General features: G+C 33.6%; 1 protein-coding gene across 4 annotated transcripts in view; it reads left to right on the forward strand.

Annotated features, from left to right (window-relative positions):
• CEP112 (centrosomal protein 112) overlaps positions 1-13779 on the forward strand; it is a 563636-nt gene that overhangs the window by 108399 nt on the left and 441458 nt on the right. For all 4 annotated transcript variants that reach the window (XM_074388877.1, XM_003931804.4, XM_074388878.1 and 1 more), the window contains 2 exons: positions 6722-6808; positions 10259-10358. In XM_074388877.1, coding sequence (XP_074244978.1) covers positions 6722-6808; positions 10259-10358 — 187 coding nt within the window. The remainder of the gene's footprint in view (positions 1-6721; positions 6809-10258; positions 10359-13779) is intronic.

Consider the following 13779-nt stretch of genomic DNA (forward strand, 5'->3'; position numbering starts at 1 on the left):
GAGTTTCTACTTATAGTATAAACAGTTAAATATTAGGAGAATTATCAAGGTCACAGGGTCACATTACTCAACTGAATATTTACAAACTTTGAACTAAGGAGTTTGCTGGAAGGACTATTTCCAGTGTTCCAGCCACTGAGCCATTCAACATTCACTCCCACAGAAGAGCAGATTTCTTACATTCAAAATTTACATGTGTAAGTTTTGTGACCTAGGCTGATGAAGAAGCTCTGCCATCCTCATTATGTGGCTTTAGTCTCCAGGTTTGTGATAACAGTTGCTCAGCAGTACCATTCTTCAGAAATAAAGAGAGCATTGAGAGAAAGCCTCTTTATTTTTAAAGATGTCAAATAAAAGTTGCTTGCATCATTTCTGTTCCAGCATTCCCCTTGACCATACCTACTCTCATGGTCACATGCAGCTATATATGATGCAGTCATGTGCAGTCCAATTTGGTGGTGGTGGTGGTGGAGCCCCAAAGAAAGAAGAGAAGAATAGGTATCTGGGGACTATAGCAGTTTGTCTCACAAAAAGTCATACTTGTGTATGTGTGTATGTTCATGCATATTTGTATATCATTCTGTAAGCATGGCAGAAGACAGGGAAACATGCTAGGTTGTTAATATGGAATATCCAATACAGATGTGGATGTAGGAAGAAATGGGGAGAAGAGGGAGAGAGTCAAATAAAGGAAATGAACACAAAGAAGTACACACAAGCTAACCAAAAACTCAGTATGCAGTATTATATTTATGCTTTATATTATCTGTGTTTTCATATGTGTAAACATATTCTAAAAATTAAAAAAGAAAACAGCATGGACTATGTGTTACTTGTTTAAATATCACTTCTCTATAAACTTTTTTTAATTTTTAATTTTTTGGGTACATAGTAGGTATATATATTTATGGAGTACATGAAATGTTTTGATACAGGCATCCAATATAAAATAATCACATCATGGAAAATGGGATATCCATCCCCTTAATCATTCATCCTTTGTGTTACAAACAATCCAGTTACACTCTTCCCGTCATTTAAAAATGTACAGTTAAGTTATTATTGACTGTAGTCACCATGTTGTGCCATCAAATAGTAGGTCATATTAATTCTTTCTATTTTTTTTTTTGAACACCATTAACCATCTTCATCTTATCCCCAGCCTCCAACTATTCTTCTGAAGCCTCTGGTACCCATCCTTATACTCTCTGAATATCACTTCTCACTGGGATAAATTATGAGAAAATTAAAACTATGGTTTAGGAAAATTCCATACATCTCTAACCCCAAGGGATAAAATAACAAGAGAGAATGACTTACTTCTTCAATACTGTGTTTACGTATGAGCATAATGCATAACAATTGCTTCATGAAATATTACAGACTAATATTTTGAGAGTAGAATACACTAGACACATGAATCAGGAGGAATCTTAATTACTAACTTGATAATTTCCTCTGACTAGTAACAGAATTATAGAAAGATGATTGTAACAATTAAATGCCTGAGTGAAGATTATTTTATGAATCACTCGTTTTACGATATAATGAGTGATATTGAAATATAAAAAAGTGTGACTAAGTAAATACATCATTCAGTGGTTACTGATAATGCTTGGAAATAGCAGGACAGTACAAAAGGTTGACCTCAGTGATGTTTTAGACCTTTCATGCCTTTCAATTTAATTGCTACATTGGCAGAGTAAATCAATTATTTTGAAAAATTTTAGTAATATTACAGTGGCTACATTTTACACTTCACTGAATGCTCGTAAAGTTTGTAGAGTTATTTTCGACATCAAAATAAATTTGATTTTTTCTGGTACATTTTGTTCCTTTTAACATGATTGAGGCAGTTGGTCAACATTAGAGGGACTTCCGTGGTATTTTAAAATGTGTAGATGAAGCCTATCTAAATAACATTACTGTATTTTTTCCTTAAAGAGTCATTAATGATTATTCTATTTTATTTTGGTATGCTGCTAATTTTAGGATACAATGTTAAACAAAACTTACACATGTAAATTTTGAATAAGAAATCTGCTCTTCTGTGGGAGTGAATGTTGAATGCTCACTGGCTAGAACACTGGAAATAGTCCTTCCAGCAAACTCCTTAGTTCAAAGTTTGTAAATATTCAGTTGAGTAATGTGATCCTGTGACCTTGATAATTCTCCTAATATTTAACTGTTTATACTATAAGTAGAAACTCTTTACACTCAAGGAGATTTTTACTTTTATTTTTTGAGACAGAGTCTCACTCTGTTGCCCAGGCTGGAGTGCAGTGGCACAATCTCACAACCAATATTGATATATTAATATTAACAAAAATTCATAGTTTACATCAAGGTTCACCCTTTGCGTTCACAGTTTTGTGGGTTTTGGTAAGTGCACAATGTCCACCATTATAGTATAATACAGAATGCTTTCACTGCCGTAAAAAATCGTCTGTGCTCCACCTCTTCATCCCTCCTTTCCACCCCCTAAACTTCTCGTAACCACTGATCTTTTTACTGTCTATAATTTTGCCTTTTCTAGAATGTCACATTGTTGCCTTTTTCAGACTGGCTTCTTTTACTTAGCGGTATGCACTTAAGCTTCCCTCGTATCTTTTTGTAGCTTGAGTTTATGGTTGTTTTAATTTGTCTTTCCTCAGGACTAATGATATTGAGCGTCTTTTAATGTGCTTATTTATTTATCTTTTTATTCAAGTCTTTTTCTAAACGCTTTAAAACACATCATCTTATTGAGTTGTAACAGTTCTTTCCATATGCTGGATATAAATTATATATTTATGCTGTATAAAAATAGAAACTTTGCTATTAGGTACACACATATTTAGGATATCTTCTATTGTTATTAAAATAGCCGTCTTTATCTTTTATAGTATCCTCTTCTTAAAGTTGCATGGTATATCTTTTTGTATCTTTTAATTTTCAACCTATTTGTGCCATTCCACTTAATATAGATCATCTGTAGAGAGCATATAGTTGGCTTATTTAAAAACATTTAGCATAAAAAATCTCAGAAAAAAATTTAACTTTATATTCGATCCAGGGAGAATACATGCAGGTTTGTTACATGGGTATATGGTGTGATGCTAACATTTAGCTTATGGATTCCATTACTCAGGTAGTGAGCATAGTACCCAACAGATAGTTTTTCCACCCACATTCATATATATGTTTATATACATATATATATATATATATATACATATATATATACACACATACGTATATATATATGTACGTATACGTATGTGTGTATATATATGTGTATATATGTATATATATACGTATGTGTATATATATATGTATATATATACGTATGTGTATATATATATGTATATATATACGTATGTGTATATATATATGTATATATATACGTATGTGTATATATATACGTATGTGTATATATATATATATATATGTATGTATGTATGTTAAGGTGAAGGAAATAATCTTAAGACCTGTGAGACGAAAGCACCAGGTAACCTGTAAAGGAAAACTTACCAGATTAATAGCACATTTCTCAGCAGAAACCCTACAAGGTAGAAGGGATTGGGGCCCTATATTCAGCCTCCTAAAACAAAACAATGATCAGCCAAGAATTTTGTATCTAGTGAAACTAAGCATTATAAATGAAAGAAAGATACAGTCTTTGTCAGACAAACAAAAGCTGAGAGAATTCGCCACTACCAAGCCACCACTACGAGAACTGCTAAAAGGAGCTCTAAATTTTGAAACAAATCTTGCAAACACATCAAAACAGAATCTTTTTAAAGCATAAATCACACAGGACCTGTAAGTCAAAAATACAAGTTAAAAAACAAAAACAAAAAAACCAAAGTATGCAGGCAACAAGAGCATGATGAATGCAATGGTACCTCACATTTCAATTCTAACATTGAATATAAATGGCCTAAATGTTCTGTATCTTTTAAGATACAGAACCACGGAATAGAACTGAATAAAGAACCCAGAAATAAACTCAAAAACTTACAGCCTACTGATCTTCCACAAAGCAAACAAAAACATGAAGTGGGGAAAGGACCCCCTTTTCAGCAAGTGCTGCTGGGATAGTTGGCTAGCCACATGTAGGAGAATGACTGAGTCATCATCTCTCACCTTACGCAAAAATCAACCAAGATGGATTAAGGACTTCATCTAAGACCTGAAACTATAAAAATTCTAGAAGATGACTTTGGAAAACCCCTTGTAGACATTGGCTTAGGCAGGATTTCATGACCAAGAACCCAAAAGCAAATGCAATGAAAACAAAGATAAATAGTTGGGACTTAATTAAACTAAAGAGCTTTTGCATGTTATAAGGAACAGTCAGCAGAGTAAACAGACAACCCACAGAGTGGGAGAAATCTTCACAATCTATGTATCTAACAAAGGACTAATATCCAGTATAACCTGATGACAAGGTGCCTAGGTGTTGATCTTTTTGTAATTAATTTCCCAGGTGTTCTTTGTGCTGCTTATATTTGGATGTCTAGGTCTCCAGCAAGGCCAGGGAAGTTGTTCTTAATTATTCCCCCAAATATGTTTTCCAAATGTTTTTTGAAGTCACGGTTCCTTGGATGTCAAACTAATTAGAAATGTTTTTCAATTTCAGTCTATATAGATGAAACACGTATGTACATATCTTTATTTATATCTGCATCTATATCTAAATCTGTACCCTTATGTTGTCTTTATATACTATAGTAGTAAGATTGTTTCTATATTCTAATCCTGATGTTTTATCAGGCATCATGCCCTAGTTGTACATAATACATCTAGGATTTCTATGCTAGAGTACAGGGTGGAAATATAGAGCTGTTCTGTGGCATCAAGGTAAAAGTTTCCAGAGAGGAGATACTCCTAACTTTTTAAAAGGATGGCAGTGGAGAAACTTTCTTTGTAATATTACCTTATAGTAACTTGGTGCTACTATCTTAACCAAGTTACTAAGTGTACATTGGAGATATTGGGACAAACTAGCCTCCTTCTAATATGATACAATGAAAAAGGACACAGTATCACTTTAGTGTCATTCTTGCCAAAATCTTATGCATCTAGTCATAAGGAGACATCAGACAAATCCAAATGGAGAGACATTTAATAACTGTGTGTACTCTTCAAAAATGTCAAGGTCACTAAACAACAAAGAAAGGAGAAATAAATAGTTGATGTGACCGCTAAAAGAAGTGTGTAATTCTGGATTGGATCCTGGATTGTGAAAAATAATTGCTATAAATGACATTACTGTGATAATTTGTAAAAGTTGAGTATAAACTGTGCGTTAGATAATATCATCATGTTAATAGTACATTTCTTCAGTTTGATAACTGTGCTGTGGTTATTAAAGACAGTGTTCTTGTTCTAGGGAAATATATATTGAAGTTTGCAGGGCTAAAGAGGCATGACACTTCTAATTTACAAATGATTGAGGAAGTAATATACATGTATATATATATATATGTAGAGGTAGATAAAGACATAAAATGACAAAGCATAGGGCAAAGTATAAACAATTGGTGAATCTGGGTAAAGTGTATATGGGAGTTCCTTGTGCTATTATTGCAACTTTTCTGTAAGTTTAATATTATGCCAAGGCAAAAACTTATAACAAGAAGAATGGAATTTAGATAAATATCTTTTGTTGTAACAACAGAGATCCATCAAGCTACCTAAAATAAAAAGAGACACAAAAATCCTTTTGAGTTCAACTAATGCTAGTGTCATTGAGACCATTGGAGCCTGAGTTTGCTTCCTTCATATTTCAGATGCTGTGTGGTTGCTAATCTTTGCTTTATTTGTGTGTTTGCTCTGCTTTTTTCTATATACTGAGTTCATCTGCTTTCTCTTGGTTGCTACACTTCAAAACTTGGGTTTGCTCCCCAAAATAGCTAACTCGGTGTGTTAGTTTAGATTCTTGAGAGAGAATCTGAATGATTGTTTGCTAGCTAATGGGTTGCTTAAGCATGTGTCAGGTATTTATTCCTAACTTGGTCAATAATTATTGGAGGTGGGGCCAGTTAGAGGTGTTGAGTTAGGATTATGATAGCACACTCACATGGTATTTTGGGCTTATCCTCAGAAGCTGAGAGTGTGACATGTTCTCTAGAAGGTGTTATGGAAAGATCTGGCAATGAGTCATGTCTCCTAGACCTGGCCAGCTTTGTCATACTGTTTTTTGGGTTTACTTCCCTTTTAGTAGACCCCAAAAATGCTTCTGTGAAGGATCTTTGCATGGAATCAGATCATCCAGCCTCCTTTCTGCAAAAATGAAAAAGTTAATTCGAGTATTTTTAAATGAGCACATAGATGTGATCAAAGAAAAAAAAGGTTGGGAGAGACTTACTGAAATGAAAAATAATAAAGAGTAAAATACTGTGTGGATTTAAATGTAAAAGGAAATATCACTTTAAAATGCCTATTTCTTTTGTGCAGGAGAGAGTGGGAGAGAGTAGTGAATCTGTATTTAGTATTGTCAGTTTTGCTTACCAGGTGAAATTTATTTTAAAGACCTTTAACTAGTTTGCAAGTAATTGGAGAACTGTAATAAACATATTGGTATATGTAATGTGATTGCTAGAATCTGTGACTACAAGGTCAAAGTGGAAACTGATAACTGTCTTTTTATAGGAAATTATTTTAATTTTAATGGTGCATTTTTTGCTAAAGGGAAAAGTAAATTAATAACACTTTTGAAATATTTTTCTTGAAGTTGGACATGAAAACAAAAATGATGGAAGCTAAATTTCATGAAGAAAAGCTTAGACTACAACAGAAACATGATACTGATGTTCAGAAGGTAGGATAGATATCTCTCGTTCTTTTAGTTATATTGAATATTAAAAATATTATAGGTCTTATGGTGATCCATCCAGTTTCTCATCCATCCATCCATCCATCCACCCACTTAGTTATGTACTTTATGACATTCTGTTATAAATGGAATATGCTAAAGTAATATCTCAACAAAAGCTGATTTTTTTAACTTTATTAGTCAAAATAAGGTTTTATTTAAAACCTTATGTTTACATTACCTTTTAGTTCTTTAACTATTACATTTAGGCTGACCTTTTTATAGTCTTTTATCTGTATTCTGTCATTAACTTTCATCAAAGTTGAAATAAGACATCAATGGTAAATACTAGAATTTGTTTTATTCTAATATTCTTTCAGTTTTCTGGTAATTAAATTTCCTTTTTAATTTAAAAAAGAACTCTTGGACTAACTTCTGTATAGACTGCATGCATTTTAATGCTGGCACTGACAATAAAGGCTTATTTTTAAGTAGCTCATTGGGATTGATGCTTTCTAATCTTTCAGGCTGTATTTTCAAATAAAATTTTTTTTTTCTTAGCTGGCACAGCAAAAATCATTAATTATGGTTATCCTACATGGAATTTGGATTGTTACTGTATTTTAGTAGTGATTAAAACATTTAGTGATAATAATGTATGTATATGTTTCTTTGAAATACATGAAGATTGATCCAAATGGAAAATTTACATTTATTGTTTCAAAGCTAAGCCTATGATTCTGCTTCTTAAAACTGAGTACTAGAGGCAGAGGCAGGTAGTTGCTGTAGTTAAGCATCATGTATCCAAGCTTTCTTAAAAGCTTAATATATATATTAATATTTCATCAAATACATATTTGGCTCATCCTTCAAAGCAATGAGGAAGAAACCACTGATTGGATATTAGAAAGAGAAAACAACCGGAATTCTCTTTTTTCAATTTCCTCTCACTCATTCAGGTATTGCAGGCAAATATATATTTTTTTGCTCTTACTAGAGTTTTTGTTTTAATTTGTTTAGATAATAGTTCTCTATCGTAAGTATGTTAGAGAGTCAGTAATAAGTAATGTAATTTCAATATAACATGTCCAGTTGAAATAGAATCTCTTGATGTATGAGATAGGAAAAATTATGGTGATGAAATTTGAAATAGGCTTCTTGGTATGTCTGTTACAAAGATTTAGTCTAAGTAACATATTTCATAAAAATTATTTCCAGAAATTTCTTTTTAAAATCCTGAAATTTATTTGCAGAAGACAGTGCAACTAGTTTTAAGTACCAGGTAAAATATAAATAAAATCCTTGACTTTATGCTAGATTTGAAAAGTATATTCATTCATTTATTGCTTGTCTGGCATTTTCGAAGCATCAGGAATTGGTGAGGTATAAAATGTAGAGTGTTTTGCCTGTTAACATACATTCTTTTTCTTTTTTGCTTCTTTATGGATATTAGGTCAAACTTGCTCCATTTCTTATGTGACTAAAACAAGGAAAGGTAAAATAAAGGCTAGTAATGAAAACACTAAGAAAAAGTTGGCTAGACACTGGCAAGTAACTTTCTTTCTTTATCCAGGGATGGGATCTTGCTATGTTGCCCAAACTGGAGGAGGACAGTAGCTATTCACAGGCATGATCATGGCTCATTTCAGCCTCAAATTATTGGGCTCTGGTGGTCCTTAAGCCTCCAGAGTAGCTGACCACAGGCGTGTGCTACTATGCCTGGTTCTTTTTTTTTTTTTCCCCCTTTCTTTCTTTTTTGGGTTAAGCTGATTTTTGGGTGTATGGGAAATAACCCAAACCATAAGAAAAGTAGATATTCCTTTTTCCCCTTGATTTGTGTTTTCTCTTACTTGCTCTCTTTCTTACATTTTGGTTATTTCTGTAGTCTTTGTGAGAATAGATGTATTTTGAAGTATAAATCACAATTTAATTTTATTAAATGATTATATTTGGCTGGATGTGGTGCCTCACACCTGTAATCCCAGCACTCTGGGAGGCCAAGGTGGGTAGATCATGAGGTCAAGAGATGGAGACCATCCTGGCCAACATGGTGAAACCTCGTCTCTACTAAAAATACAAATATTAGTTGGGCGTGGTGACGTGTGCCTGTAGTCCCAGCTACTTGGGAGGCTGAGGCAGAAGAATCACTTGAACCCAGGAGGTGGAGGTTGCAGTGAGCCGAGATCGCACCACTGCACTCCAACCTGGCGACAGAGCAAGACTTGGTCTCCAAAAAAAAAAAAAAAAAAAAAAAATACAAAGATTATATTTAAAACTTCTGATATAACATAAATTAACAATAGAGTTTAATGTAATTTTTGACATATTTTGAGCTGATTTTTCTGATTCACAATATCAGAGCTAGATATGAAGGAGGCCAATTACATGTCATTTCCTTGTGTATCTGGGAATTGTTGTTACTCTGCACTCTGAGGATAGAAGGGCACTTGTTGGGGGATCCAGGGACATGCTCAGCTGAAGAATGTTCTATCCCAGTGCAATGTGATGAATTATGCTATCCCAACATGGCAAGGTTCTGATGGCTTCTTTCTGCCACTCTATGACAGTTTAATTTCTGAATTATATTTTTGGGAATCACCTAAATTATTATTTATATACTCTCCTTAAAATATTGTTATATGAAAATCTCAAACAGATAGCATATTTCTTTTACATAATCATTTTTATATAATAATTTTCTTAGTGCACTATGTATAATTTTTACAGTTTTGGGGGAAACAAATTATGAGATTAGCTGAGATAGACTTACAGAAATATTGTGCTCATTGAAAAGTTGTATGATTGGTTCTTTACGGTTTCTATTAATATATACCTGCTAATCCACCATTCACTTATCCGCTGGAATTTGCTAGCAGATGAGCAACAGTAGATACCATAAGTATAAGAAAAATATGTGAAGAGAAACATTAGACACATAAAATTTCACCCATTTTTATGCTAATCTGAAAAAAAAGAATCCCTCATTCCTTTTCAGGACAAAGCACTTCTACCTAATTTATAAAACACTGGCATTTGAGAATCAATTTAAAAAGTCACTTAAATCACTACAATTCCAATTTGTGGCAATATTCACTAGTCAAAAGGAGGAAAATCTCACGATTCCAGACAACTTGGAAGCTTCCAAGTGTGGCAGATCATATAGATTCTATCTCCTAGCTGCTGCAAGAGCAAAATGTGAACTTCTGACTAGGCTAGAATTATTAACATGGATATGGGGCAAAAACACACACATCTAACTGAAACAGCAGCAAGTACAACCTTGGATAAGAGATACTACTTTATGTGTATATATACGTAAAGTTCACAGTGTAGTTATATATGTTGCAATCAATCACTTTTTCAATTTATGTATTGAAATTAAATATGTCAGGATTTTTTAAGTGTCCTATACATAAAGTAATACAATATGCTAAAATATTTTAAATTTATTTGCAGATTTTAGAAAGAAAGAATAATGAAATAGAAGAACTGAAAACTTTATACAGGAGTAAACAACATGAAACTGAAGAAACTGTTAGAAAGCTTGAAAAGAAAGGTGATGTTGTGTTGTTACATATATCCTTAATAATGTTTCCATTTTATTACTATTGATGTGGAGAATAAAATTTGATTTCTGACCTTTTATAGTATGAGATGGGAATGTTTATGTGGGCTGTCATCAATGGATAAATTTATGTAGGCTTCCATATGAATGGGCAAAAACTGTGTGTGTGTGTGTGTGTGTGTGTGTGTGTGTGTGTGTGTGTAGTGACAGTGATAGAGTAGTAGTGGTGGTTGGTTGGTTTAGTTACAGAGTTGGAGAAGTATGTTGCTTTCACTACCTCTTCTTAACTCTATCCTCATTGGGATAGAGCTGCCATAGAGAATTGAGGGCAGTCATGGAATTAGGACTTACTGGCTTTCTTTATGAAGTCAAAGGAAATTATTCTTTCTCTAGTAAAATTTATTCCATTAGGTGTCTACTTTTATGTCTAATAATATATGCTGGTGTTGTTATTGACAGAAAAAAATTTAAAAGTTTTTCCTATTTATACTTTTATTAAGAAGGCAAAGAAAGCATATAATCAAGTATTCAGTTGGCTCTGGACAGATGGAAAGTCTGGCATGAGGAGGTAACTGCTTGAGCTAACTCTCACCCTGGTTGACTATGATTATGGGTCAAAACATCTACATCAATAGATGGTCATCAGAGAGAGTGTTGAAAATATTGTTTCAAGAAAGGAACTTTTGTAAAATTTTGTGAAGTTTTAAAGTCTTGGTTAGTTGGAGAGAAGAGCTGCAGTACTGGTACGGGAATGCTGAAATTGGTAAATTGTATGAAGAAGGGTGTTTCTCAACTACTTAGCTAGAGTGGATATCCCATGCATTAAGAGATAGATTTTAAAGTATTAAGACAGTTGACTTGGGGCTAGATTCAGCATGACCTTGAATTTTAGGTTTAGAAGCTTGAACTTTGTCCTGTAGATGCTGGATGTAAAGAGCCAGGGAAGGGTTTTGAGATGGGAGTTTTAGGACCTCATGTTTTGGGAGGAGTAGCCTGGTAATGGAGGATGTGTTGAACAGACTAGTCTGTTAGGCAGAGGCAGAATGGATTGAGGGAGAGAGCATTCTACTTATTAGAAAACATAGGCTCTAATCCCAGCTCTTTTATCAGTGGCCGATATATGACAGCAAGTCATCTCTGGGCCTTGGTTTCCTCATTATAAAATGGTGAGGTTGGAAAAAATAATAAGTAAAGTCCCTGCCAACTCAAAGATGTTACGCTTCTGTGCTGCTGTAATTTTGCATGTTAAGGTGAGAAGGATCCAGAATATCTGAATGATGGCACTGGGAATAGTTAGAATGGAACCAAAGAAGAAATTTTGAAGAATGAATTATGATTTAGTGAATGAGAAGATCTAGACAATGAATAAGAGAAAAGGAGAAGGGAAGGTTTTCATTTAGGAGTTTTTGTATAGGACTTACTGCCTCTCCCCTAAATCACCAAACCTGAGTGTATCTGAGTGAATGATAATGCCCTTAACAACTTAGGATAGCAATTACATAGAGAAGTTAACCAATGAAATAAATAGTTTTTGATTCATTTCCACCCTTAAATGTTGGTAAACATAATTGTAAATTAGTTTAGGTTCTTTCTCCAAATACTATCAGTGGCTAGAAAAATATTTTAAATTTATTTCCAGGTTTTCTTCTTTGCCCTAATTCAAAACAGGCAATTCAAACATGCCTAAGGTTTAAAAATGACTAAGTTTTAAAAATAATGTTTCTAAAGCCATTTTCAATTGCAACCAGGTCTTAGTTTAATTTTGGAAGTTTAAAGTAAAACATATTGTAGATGGTGAAGACTCACATTAGGTTAACTTGGATTCATCTCCTCTCCTTATTTGTGGTGCAGTTGATGTATAAGAATGAAAACAATTTTTAGGGAAATGTTTACAAAAATTTTTGCCATCTCTAAGTAAATGAATAAAAACACTTTTAGTAAACTATGATAATATTATATTCAATTAAAAATGGAGCTGAATTCATTTTACTATCCAGAAGACATGAATATGTTAAACAAAGTTTTACTTAAATCAGTGACTGTTTAAATAATTTTAAATAATAAAACAGTGAAGATAGAAACATAAATGATTTATAAGACAAATATTTTATATAATTTAAAACCGATTTCATGTTAGTAACATAAACCTCGAAAACGATTTAAAAGTATCTAGCAGCAATAATGTATTGAAATTAGGGGTTCTTTATTTATTCATTCAGCATGCGTCTTTTTGAGCACTTGCCTATGTGGCACTGTTATGCCCTGTGGATAACAAGCTGAAATCTCTTTCTCCTCTGTGAACATAGTCTCATTAAAGAGGAAACAGACAAGTAAATCATTATAATGTTAATAAGTGATTTAACTGAGAAATACTTGAGGTTTCACGGGAATAAAGAGGAATTTCTGTCCTTCAAGGAGAGGAATTTGGTTGGTAACTTCTTTATGAAAAATCATAAAGAAGATATGATTTTTCAGTTGAGATTCTAAGGATAAGTAGTTTTCTTTTTCTTTTTGAAAAATTTATTTATTATACTTTAAGTACTGGGGTACGTGTGCAGATCATGCAGGTTTATTACATGGGTATACATGTGCCAGTGGTGGTTTGCTGCATCAATCGACCTGTCATCTACATTAGCTATTTCTCCTAATGTTGTCCTTCTCCAATCCCCTTGCTATTCCTCCCCTAGCCTCTCTGCTATTCCTCCACTAGTCTTCCATTCCCTAGGCCCTGGTGTGTGATGTTCCCCTCCCTGTGTCCGTGTGTGTTCTCATTGTTCAACACCCACTTATGAGTGAGAACATGCAGTGTTTGGTTTTCTGTTCTGGTGTCAGTTTGCTGAGAATGATGGTTTCCGATTTCATCCATGTCCCTGCAAAGGACATATAATTCATCCTTTTTTATGGCTGCATAGTATTCCATGGTGTATATGGAGTTTTTCAATAAGGGAGGGAAAAGTATTCTAGGTAGATGAATGATCATATTTAGGCAGTGATATAAGAAAGAATATGAACTAAGGAGTCTGCAGATAGGTTGGTGTGTTTACAATACTGGTTTAAAACATGCAAGTGGGAAGAGTTATGATCAGGATCTTGAGGAACTGTTGTCCATGTCAGGGGCTTTGACTTTTATTATCTTTTGGATGAGGAGAGCTGTAGAATGTTTGTAAGCCTGGGAGTAACTACCAGATTTGCACCAGTGAAAGCCCTCTTTATTTATTTAAATTTTTAAAATTTCAATAGCTTTGAGGGTACAAGTCATTTTTGGTTACATGGATTAATTGTACTGTGGTGAAGTCTGAGACTTCAGTGTGCCCATCACCCGAGTGGTGTACATTGTATCCAATATGTAGTTTTATCCCACACCCCCTTTTCCACCCCCTGCTTCTGAATCCTGAATCTCCAAAGTCCATTA

The sequence above is a fragment of the Saimiri boliviensis genome, chromosome 17 (assembly GCF_048565385.1).
Source record: "Saimiri boliviensis isolate mSaiBol1 chromosome 17, mSaiBol1.pri, whole genome shotgun sequence".
Lineage (NCBI taxonomy): Eukaryota > Metazoa > Chordata > Mammalia > Primates > Cebidae > Saimiri > Saimiri boliviensis.